The sequence below is a fragment of the Berghia stephanieae genome, unplaced genomic scaffold (assembly GCF_034508935.2).
Source record: "Berghia stephanieae isolate SIO BIC M18660-M18661 unplaced genomic scaffold, UCSD_Bste_1.3 scaffold66, whole genome shotgun sequence".
Classification (NCBI taxonomy): Eukaryota; Metazoa; Mollusca; class Gastropoda; order Nudibranchia; family Aeolidiidae; genus Berghia; species Berghia stephanieae.
In genome coordinates this window covers 1-11,643 of record NW_027628177.1, presented here as the reverse complement: position 1 = coordinate 11,643, position 11,643 = coordinate 1, and the positions used below count along the sequence as shown (strand labels likewise).

Sequence of the window (11,643 nt, the reverse complement as noted above, 5' to 3'; positions counted from 1 at the left end):
AATAATAATAATAATAATAATAATAATAATAATAATATAAAATAATAATAATAATAATAATAATAATATAAAATAATAATAATAATAATGAATAATAAAATAATAATAATAATAATAATAATATAATAATGATAATGATGATAATAATAATAGGAATAATAATAATAATAATAATAATGATGATGATGATAATAATAATAGCAATAATAATAATAATAATAATAATAATAATAATAATAATAATAATAATAATAATAATAATAATAATAATAACAACAATAATAATAAAAATAATGATAATAATAAAGATCGCAATAGTACAGTGCAACGCACTAATTGTCATTGACTTCAAGGACTATCGTAAGACCCATTATAGCACTTACAACAAAACATGTAATCAATGACGACATTGTATAACGACATCAAACTCACGCAACTCTGGGGTCGAAGTATTAGCTCTCACTGATTTCTTCCGGCGGTTTTTCTATCAAGCCTTTGAACTGTTCTCTCCCCTTGGCCCGAATGTTGGCCTTGAGGGTGGGTGTGTACAGGGTCAGCTGGACGGCCTCTCCCGTCTTGGCATCGATGGTCTTTCCCTCTGCATTTAAGATCAAGGGCGAAGGGCTTTTTTGTTTGGTTTTTTTTCAAGGAGGAGAAAAAAGGAAGAAAGATGAAAAAAAAAGTTATTGCTTATGGTCATAAGCTTTGGAATGAATGTTTTCAATAGGTCAATATATATACATACTAGATGTGGCTATTTGGGCTAATGGTATGCAACTTGCCTTTGAGAACTGCTCTGATCAGTTCATTTTTGAGTTCTTGGAAAAGACTATTTACTCACATTCTCTCACCATATGCAGGTGTAAAATGAGTACCCGGCCATTATAGGCACTGCCTCTGCCGGAAATTTTTTTTTGTAATAATGCCAAACAGACGTCGAATTTCGTCCTACAGGTTAAGTGTTGATGTTGGTTAGGGACCCATTGTAATGCGCTTTGAACACGTTTAGTGGATATTGCGCTTTATAATTCCTCAAATGGCCTTTTCCATAGTTTCACCATGTACAACACATGTCACAATGATTCATATTGAATCAATTTTCATCTATTTATGTGGCTATGTGGTCTTGTGGTATGATACTCGCTTTCTGATCGGAAGGTCCTGGGTTTGAGCCTTGCTCGGCGCATAGTTGAGTCCTTGGAAAAGGCTCTTTACTCACATTCTCTCACCGTACTGGGGTGTAAAATGAGTACCTGGCGGGTAACAGCGTTGTCTCTGTCCGAAAAAATTGTAATAACAAGCGTCATGTCTCGTTCTACTTGTTACGTGTTGCTGTTCGTCAGGGTTTAGTAGATATTGCGCTATATAAAAGTTCAAGGGTTTTTAAAAAACTCAAATAGCCATTCTTTTAAAAAAAATCTATTTCAATATCAGCAATAACCTAAAAATAAACCTTTTAAACCATATTCACATAACTCCCTAACTGACCACATGAAATTAAATTTCCCTTTCATACAGAACAAATTCCTACTACATAATCCTTTTCAAACTAACATTCTTAACAACATCTATCATTGCCAATAACATCCAAAAACTGCCAATCAATGATGCTACTTAATGCAGACCTGCATTGTAGTACTACGAAAAATTAGTAGAAAAACGAATTTTTGGCTTCATATACTGGGCTTTATAGGTGTCTTTGACAATAGATCTTGGTGAAAAGGAGTTCAGCTCCCTAGAACCTATATTCAGGACTTTGGAGCATTTTTGGACCACGCTGAGAGCAAATTGTTTCTTTGTAAACTCGATTCATAGACCTTCCCATCCAAAGGCGAGTGTGATACCACTAGACAACATAGCCGCCAGCAGAAGGCCAGGAGAATAAATTTTAAAAACTATTTCTGGTATTACAGAAAAACTCCAGTAGTTTTCATAATTTTATTCCCAAATTCACTTTTCGACCTCCCGATTCATCCCAGCATAATAATGTTTTGAGACTGTTGGTCACAACTAAGAATAGACACTTAGATAAACACGCCTCTCATAATGTAGGCAATGGCAGTGATAAGTAAACATAGCGAACTACACAGGTTTTACTATCGATGGTATGTGTCTCAATAAAAAAACCCACTGTTCTACTACTTGATCAATAGAACCAACACAGAAAACTATATGAAAATTTTTAACGTTTTATAACACGATCGAGAAAATCTTGTGATAATTAGTCATCCATTTTGGCAATATAAAAACAACAACTATGATCAGAGAGAGGTCAATTTCATTCACATCATTGTTTATAAACAACCAACTGCTTATGTCCGAGCACGTGTGAGGGTGTGTCACAAATTCCATGTTTTGATTGGTCTGGTAATTGGACTGGTAAAAATCATAGTTTTGGCTTGTGAAACAGAATTTTGTTCTTAGAACTTCATTACATTCATGGAATAGTGACGTTTTTTGTTGATTTTATAACGGGAGAAATGGAGAGAGAGCGAGAGAGAGAGAGAGAGAGAGAGACAGAGAGAGACAAAGAGAGAGAGAGAGAGAGAGAGAGAGAGAGAGAGAGAGAGAGAGAGACAAATGGCAGTATTGAAAATCTTACCCAGCTAAAGGTTGGTTATGAGTAGGCGGAAGTTTTGGTTGATGATGTTGCATTTGATGATGTTGTTGTTGCTGCTGTTGCTGCATCTGTTGTTGGTGCTGCTGCTGCTGCATCTGTTGTTGCTGGACCCCATGCAATCCCGGGAGAAGAGGGGTGGTAAGGAACCGGATAGACCACTCAGACGAGCCTTGATCTGGGCTTGCAGCTCAGAGGCCCGCTGTGCTTTGTTGTCTGTCTGTTGTTGCGGTCGCTGCATGGCTGGCATTGAAGGGGTGGGGAGAAGACCGCCGCCACCACCTCCCCCAGACTGAACACAAGCAAAAAGAAAGATGAAAAAAAATTATTGAAAAAAAAATTGTTTCATTTCCAAACTGCAGACTTGTCAACAATGAGCAAACAAAAAATAATATATATATATATACATATATATATATATATATATATATATATATATATATATATATATATATATAATATATATATATATATATGTATATATATATATATATATATATATATGTGTGTGTGTACGCAGTCATGTCTCTCCGATACAAACACCTCTGTTCCCAACTTTTTGTCCGGATTTCAGACACCGTGAAATCAGTCCCTATAATGTAATTTTCATTTTCCGAGCTTTTATATAGTGCAATAGCCACTAAACGTGTTCAAAGCGCTTTACAAGAGGTCCCTGGCCAATAGTAACACGTAGACAGGACATGACGCCTGTTAGTGTTAGGCGATATTAAAAAAAAAAATTTCTGACAGAGACACTCTTTTCAATGGCCTGGCCAGGTACTCATTTTACACCTGAGTGCGGTGTGAGAATATGAGTAAAGAGCCTTTTCCAAAGACTCAACTATGCCCCTAGCGAGGCTCAAACCCAGGACCTTCCAATTCTGAGTACAGTGATAGAATGTCATTAAAGAGCCTTTTCCAAGGACTCAACTATGCACCAAGCAAGGCTCGAACCCAGGACCTTCCGATCCGAAAGTGAGTGTCATACAACAAGACCACATAGCCGCATGTATTAAAAAAAAAAAAGATTGCATATTTTGAATCAGATTTCATCTACCAACTAAACTAATTTGAAGATTTCATCTACCAACTCAACAGATTTGAATAAGATTTTATTTCCTCTATCAACTGCACTACTGGGAGCCTTTTAAAATAACATAATGCATAGCCACCAACTTTATCAAAGAGCTTTAACAGGACAACCTATCGCACAATACCGTCATGACCCAAAAACAGAAGCATGTTTGAACTATTCTATAAAATAATTTGGATTTAGGCTTTTTCTGTTCCTTGTTTTAATTTTCTAGTCAAAAAACCCATAATCCTGGGACAGGAAAGGGTCATTTACATACGTACAAACAGTGAAATCTAAAAAACGTAATTATTCTCCAGATTGTCAAATCGTGACACTCCTGATTTTATCAGAACAGTTGGTTGCTATTGTTTTTATGTTTTTAAGGCTTCATGGCGCTTGAAACACATTAAAATTTTTTTTTTTAAAATAGAGCTTTAAATAGCACACTATCCACGAATGTGCTCAAAGAGCTTTACAAGGGGTCCCTGGTCAACAGAAACATTTAACATGTAGGACGGGACATGATGCCTGTTAGGCGATATTACAATTTTTCGGACAAAGACAACGCTGTTAACGGCCAGGTACTCATTTTACACCTGAGTATGGTGAGAGAATGTGAGTAAAGAGCCTTTTCCAAGGACTACTATGCGCCGAGTGCGAGGCTCAAACCCAGGACCTTCCGATCCGAAAGCGAGTGTCATACCACTAGACCACATAGCCGCACATTGAGGTCATATCAACACCAGTAAAAAGGAAGAAAATGGGATAGTAAAAAGTTCTAGAATTACAATTTAAGCACCAAAAAATAAACATGAGAAAGGGAAATTGATTCAAATAGGGAACAGATGTAGATTCCAAGAGCACACAATCAGTGTACTTAGTTTGAGATCACTATATGTCTCATCCAGACACAAGCACAGGTCCCCGCCAAGAGTAACACACTCAATTGTTTACAAATCATGTATAAAATTAAAAGGAATATAATACAGTGCAGAGATGCCAACTGTAAATTTGGCTCACAGGAATTTCAGACACCACTCGTAGGAATTTCAGACACCACTCGTAGGAATTTCAATGCCGAAAGAGGAATTTCCGCACATAAGAAAAGTGAATTGGAATGGTATTTGGCATTATGTTTACATATTGTATAGTTCTGCATAGATAACTGATTAGAATTACCAGTGATGATACTCACAAAAAGTCAAAAAGGAGGAAAAGTCTCGGAAAAACGGAAAACTCACCTAGAATATTCTTGCACCACAGGAAAGTAGGCAGGATGACTTCTTTTGAGTACTTGAAGAGTACTAGTGTGTTTTGGGCCTCTTTCTAGGTGGGGGCCCAACCTGTTTGGATTGCTTCTTTATATGAAGCTTATAGGATCGTTCAATTTTAAAACGCCCGGAGTCCAGTAAAAGGAGGAAATTTTTTATAATTTTTTTTTTTAAAAAGGAGGTATTTTAAAGATTTATTATATTAAAAAAAAAGTAAAAGGAGGAAATGAAGGAAATATCCGCGGATCGAGGATCTGAGGAGGAAAACCGAGGAAAGGAAAGAAAACCGCGGATTTCCGCGGAAAAGTATCATCACTGAATTACATTATGCTATGTAAACACAATGACAAATACAATCCCAAAGTTTCATTATTTTAAATGAAGTAAAGCTCCAAAACCTAGTGGTCGTGATGATGACGTGATAGTGGTTGTTGTCGTGGTAGTGATCATGATGTGGTGGTGGTTGTAGTGGTAGTGATGATGTAGTGGTGGTGGTTGTAGTAGTTATGGTCATCATGATGATGATGATGTGGTGGTGGTTGTAGTAGTAGTGGTCGTGATGATGATGTGGTGGTGGTGGTTGTAGTAGCAATGGTAGTGATGATGATGATGTGGTGGTGGCGGTTGTATTTGTAGTAGTGGTAGTGGTGATGATGAGGTGGTGGTGGTGGTTGTAGTAGTAGTGGTAAACAGGTGGTGGCGGTTTTAGTAGTAGTGGTGGTGATCATGTGGTGGTGGTGGTTGTGGTTGTAGTAGTAGTGGTAGTGATATTGTGGTGGTGGTGGTGGTTGTGGTTGTAGTAGTAGTGGTAGTGATGATGATGCGTGGTGATAGTTGTAGTAGCATTGGTTGTAATGATGTGGTTGTGGTGGTTGTAGTAGTAGAGGTAGTGATGATGATGATGTGGTGGTGGTGGTTGTAGTAGTAGTGGTAATGATGAGGTGGTGGTGGTTTTAGTAGTAGTGGTAGTGATGATGTGGTGGTTGTAGTAGTAGTGATGATGATGTGGTAGTGGTGGTTGTAGTAGTAGAGGTAGTGATGATAATGTGGTGGTGGTGGTTGTATTAGTACTGATAGTGATGATGATGTGGTAGTGGTGGTGGTGGTGGTTGTAGTAGAGGTGATGATAATGTGGGTATCCTTGGAACAAATTGACCTCACAGGAATTTGACGGAAGTTGCCCGGAACCCGGAATTTTTTGCTCCAGACCGGAGTTTTGGCATCACTGTACAGTTCATAACAGATGATTTACAGGGAAAAAAAATATCACCACCCAAAACTAACACATTTGACTGTTTCCCTCCCAGCCAGGGCCCGGACAAAACAAGGTAATCTCACTCCAAGACAAAGAAAGAAAGCAAGTTGGATAACAGATATAGGGAGACAGAAGCCCTGCCCGCTATGGGAGGTAAGGAACCCCACCCAGTTGGTTGCTATGATAATAAGTGATTCAAAAAAATAAAATTAAGCCCTTACACAACGGCACCATTAGATCCCGTCGCCTTGGCATTACACGAAAGAATATAGATAAATCCATCAAACAGGATGTCTGATGGCAACAGGAATCACCCATGTTGTCCAAACAGGGCTCGAACCCGGGACCTTCTGGATCACAATTCAATCCCATAACCACTCAGCCACTTTGCCTCAGGTACTCATTTTACACACAAGTAAAGTGAGAGAATGTGAGTAAAGAGTCTTTTCCAAGAACTCAACTATGCGTAGAGCGAGGCTCGAATCCAGGACCTTCCGATCCAAAAGCAAGTGTCATACCACAAGACTGCATAGCCGCACAATTGAAGATTTATCAAAAGTTTAATCCGAGGCTCTGACAAAAGATTATCTTCATAAAGTTTCAACGGCAAGGACAACAATATCAAGTCAATGTGAAAAATTATGCAAACATGACAAAGTCACCTACGACAGTCCCAGATTCACTCTCAACTGCTGGTGCAGCTATGTGGTCTAGTGGTATGACACCCGTTTTGGGATCGGACAGTCCTGGGTTCGAGCCTCACTCGGCGCATAGTTGAGTCAGTCCTTGGAGAAGGCTCTTTACACATTCTCTCACCATACTCAGGTGTAAAACGAGTACCTGGCTGTTAACAACGTTGTCTCTGTCCGAAAAAATTGTAACATCGTCTAACAGGCGTTGTCCCATCCTCAATGTTAAATGTTGCTGTTGGTCAGGGACCCCTTGTAAAGCACTTTGAGTACATTTAGTGAATATTGCGCTATATAAAAGCTCATTTTAAAAAAAAATATTTTCTTTTACATATCCCAAAGCTCCAAGTTTACTCTCCTCTGGTGTCCACATCTCACAGTCCTGTATTTACTTTCCACTGATTTCAACCTCCCACAGCCGATAATAATGTTACTGTGAAAGAAATTGCTGTACAAGTATTTCACTTGTTGCAGTGGTAAAATCCCTTCAAAAACAAAGGAACAAACTGAAAACTGCATAGCTCACGAAAGCTATTCCTAATTAATCATGTTTTACGCTCAAGCCTGGAAAATACAAGGTGGCTGGTTCTATCAATTTTTGTTCAGTTGCACAAACACAAAATCATCTGGAAAAATCGCAAGAAACTGCCAAAAGCAGCAGATTTTGTGACCGGGGATTTTTCTGCCATGCTAGATTACATTTTGTCTCAAAATGTGTTTTAAAATCCTAAAGCTAAAAATTTAATCAAAACTGAAATGCATTTAAATTCATTCTACAAATTACAAACCCATTTATGAACAAAAAGGGAGGGATAAGTAAACTAGCAAGAGTGGCCACACAACTCCGAGCTATATACTATCGGGAAAAGGCCAAAGGCGCCCATCCAGAAGAATGCCTTTATTTTTATCATCCATAAAAACTCATACAATATATAAAATACCTTGTTGTAGATTAGGAATAATTACAATCAACTTGATCTTTCAACAATAAAGAACAACTTAATCTAAATAAAATATTTTGCATCCTCAACCTTTGATTACACACCATTCCGTTATCTTCATTCTCTATAACTAACTGGCCATTCTAACTCTCTCTCTCACCAACTACACACTCTAGTCATGCACCGGACACTCACTCATTCAACCCCGATACACTCAATGGTGACTATAATAGTGACCAGTTTTCCCAACATACTTTATCTGGGGTCAGGCCTCCTGCACCTGGGTCAAGATTGGGTAAGGTATTGATCAGTTTGGGCTTGACCGGTGTCGGGTTGGAAGCAGGAATATCCACCTCAGGAACATCATCGTCAATGAACCGACGACGCTTCATATTCTCATCCTCTGCATCCTCACAAACAAATGTTTACAAATATACAAAATTGATATTGTAACAAATTTCAACATAGAATCAAATTCTCATAAAAATTGAAATAGAAAAAAGGCTTTTTTTTTTTTTAAATGACTGCCAAAGTTTACAATTATTGGTGCTTATCACTCAAATGGGACAGCTTGGCTCAGCGGTATGGTCTTTGCTTCCTCCTGCCTAAAAGAGAAGAGAAGAGGCTCCATCCTGAGTTGTTTTTGTCTAGCTTTTAAGGGTTTTACAGTGACTGCAACACATTTAGGTCATGTCAGTGCCAGTGACAAGTTTTAAGGGTTTTACAGTGACTGCAACACATTTAGGTCATGTCAGTGCCAGTGAAAAGGAAGCAAATGGGATAGTCAAAAACATTTTTAAAAATTCTAGATTTACAATTCAAAGCACAGGAGAAAAAGTCAGACAAAAGGGAATCATTCACAAAGGGAACATATGAAAATTCCAAGAGCACACTTTCAGTGTTCATAGTTTGAGATCACCTAAAAGTCTCATTCAGACATAAACACAGGATCCCACTAGCAGGAACACACTCAAAAGCTTACAAATCAATATATTCAAAACACACCAAACCCCCCCCCCCCCCCCCAGCCCACCCCCCAAAAAAAATAAAAAAAAATAAAAAAAGTACATAACAGAGATGATTTACAAGGGGAAAAAAATCATCTTCCAAAATTATAACTATTCACTTGACTATTTCCCAACCATACAAACTTTTCGGCCAGTGTCATGACAAGACTTAAGTAATCTCATTCCTAGGCAAAAGACAGAAAGCAAGTTGGAAAAAAAAATTATTAAGTGACCTCTCTATGAGTATATGATAGGTCAAAAAAATCCCACCTAGCCACCCAGAGTTAAAATTTGGCCAAATTTGTGATTAAAAAAAAAAAATCTTTGTGTACTAATGGGAATGTGGTCTTGTGGTGCGACACTCACTTCTGATCGGAAGGTCCTGGTCGAGCCCGCTCAGGCATATTGAGTCCCTGGAAAAGCTCTACTCTTTAAAGCGCTTTGAGCAAATGTAGTGACTATTACACATATAATAGCTCTATACATAATTTTATTGGTACACTTACCCCTTTATTCTTGCAGCTTTTCCCTCCGAAATCATCATAGACATTGACGACTTTGTCTGTCAAAGTGGATGCTTGCTCCCCATCCAGAATCAACGGACAAGCTTGTCTGTGATAACGGGACCTCCACTTTAATAACAAAGACTAGCTGTCTTTCCAAAACTAAATCTATTGCCCTCATTTATTTGTTTTTATACTCTAAGAGAGGCAATACTCTTGTCTGTGAATAAACGGGACTCACAGAATTATAACAAAGACTAAGTATGTCTAAACTAAACTGCCCTTATTTATTTGTTTTTATACTCTAAGAGAGGCAATACTTTTGTCTGTGAATAAACGGGACTCACAGAATTATAACAAAGACTAAGTATGTCTAAACTAAACTGCCCTCATTTATTTGTTTTTATACTCTAAGAGAGGCAATACTCTAAAATTAAAAAAAATATATTAAAAAAAACAAAAAGAAAAACACAAAGAAAATAAACATATTACATATGTTTCCACAGTTTTTATTCCTACAGCAGATACTTTGGATCCAAATATTATTACAAATGTGGTCTCAACAACATGGATTCCGAAAGCCGAGCCTCAAACAACCTGCAAGTATCGGGTAGACTATTTAAAAATCCTTTTGACTTCAGCATTCCATAAAGATAAAACACAAACACAATTCTGCAATGCATGCTAGCAACAATAAATAAATACAAAATACCAACAGATCATCATTTGGAAGTTTAAAAATACCAGTTGATGACAGCAATTACTGGCAATCTCCCATGCATAGGACAACGGAAAATCTAGGTAGACAGTCGATTACAAATAAAATTAAAAAATAATCGGTGTTTTTATGCACCTCCGTTGACGGTGTCTTAGCGGATCGTTGTTATGCACCTCCGTTACGCATTCCACTCAATTTCATCAGCGATGCTGTGTTTCTGACTGCACTTGGACATGGCAAAAGTTATATTGTGATATCTGTAGTTACGTCATTGTTAATAAATTTTTTACAAAATAATTTTAATCTAAAAAATCGAAATTTCAAACCAGAAAATAGAGGTTGCATTGAAGGTAAAATAATGAAAGACATTAGGGCCATTCCACGTCAAGTGGACCAAGGGTGGGAACCACACCCCTTTTGATTTTCCTCAAACTTGGCTCAATTGAAGATACTTATGAGACATGAAGAAAACCAAATTTTCAGTTCAGAATATGGATATTTGAAATTTTTTACAATTTTTTAAAATTTTGTCTTAAAACGGGTCAAAATCAAATTTGCTCGTGGGTCCATTTTTGAGAGGCTATAACTTTTTTTATTAATCAAGTTAACTCTCTCAAATTTGGTAATCCTGTACAACTTTTAGCATAGATTACAATTATTTGAAGGAAAATGAAACTATTTATCAACTTTTGGAGTTATCTGCCTTTGAATATGGCTCCCCGTGCTGTTCTGCAAAAAAAATAAATTTTTTCAATATTTTTTTTTTCATGACTTTAATGTTTCATTTTTGGTCATTAATGATTTGTATATCAATAAATAACATATGGACCAACATATTATAGCAAAAATATGGGTCTAATACTATAATTTTTTTTAACAATAACGCATAGCGTAATGCGACCAATATTTATGCTATATTATGTTGGACCATGTTATTTAGTGATATACAAATCATTAATGACGAAAAATGAAACAGTAAAGTCATGAAAAAAAATATTGAAAAACTTCATTTTTTTGCCGAACAGCACGGGGAGCCATATTCAATGGCAGATAACTCCAAAAGTTGATAAATATTTTCATTTTCCTTCAAATAATTGTAATCTATGCTAAAAGTTGTACAGGATTACCAAATTGGAGAGAGTTAGCTTGATTAATAAAAAAGTTATAGCCTCTCAAAAATGGACTCACGAGCAAATTTGATTTTGACCCGTTTTGAGACAAAATTTCAAAAAATTGTAAAAAATTCAAATATCCATATTCTGAACTGAAAACTTGGTTTTCGTCATGTCTCATAATTATCTTCAATTGAGCCAAGTTTTAGGAAAATCAAAAGGGGTGTGGTTCCCTATTTCCGAAAATTTGGTCCACTTGACATGGAATGGCCCATTACACATCATGACTCAAACAAAAATAATCAAACTATGTGTACCTAAATATTTTATTCATTTCCTCATCAAATTACATTTTTACCATTAACATCATAGATCACATCAAAAGGGTTGTCTGGATTGGCAGCAAGACATTTTTTCCAGGATTTTTAAAGCTCAAATCTCTCTGATCTGACGTT

The 11,643-nt window shown here is 36.8% G+C and overlaps 1 protein-coding gene across 1 annotated transcript; it reads right to left on the bottom strand.

The window, feature by feature from the left end:
• Positions 1-438: 438 nt before the first annotated feature.
• On the bottom strand, positions 439-8,848 carry LOC144962171 (uncharacterized). The gene is made up of 3 exons (XM_078895113.1): positions 8,103-8,848; positions 2,603-2,909; positions 439-624 (listed from the first exon to the last, which is right to left on the bottom strand). Exons 1-2 carry the CDS (start codon positions 8,238-8,240, stop codon positions 2,607-2,609), a joined length of 441 nt encoding a protein of 146 aa, XP_078751239.1. The 5' UTR covers positions 8,241-8,848; the 3' UTR covers positions 439-624; positions 2,603-2,606.
• Positions 8,849-11,643: the final 2,795 nt, after the last annotated feature.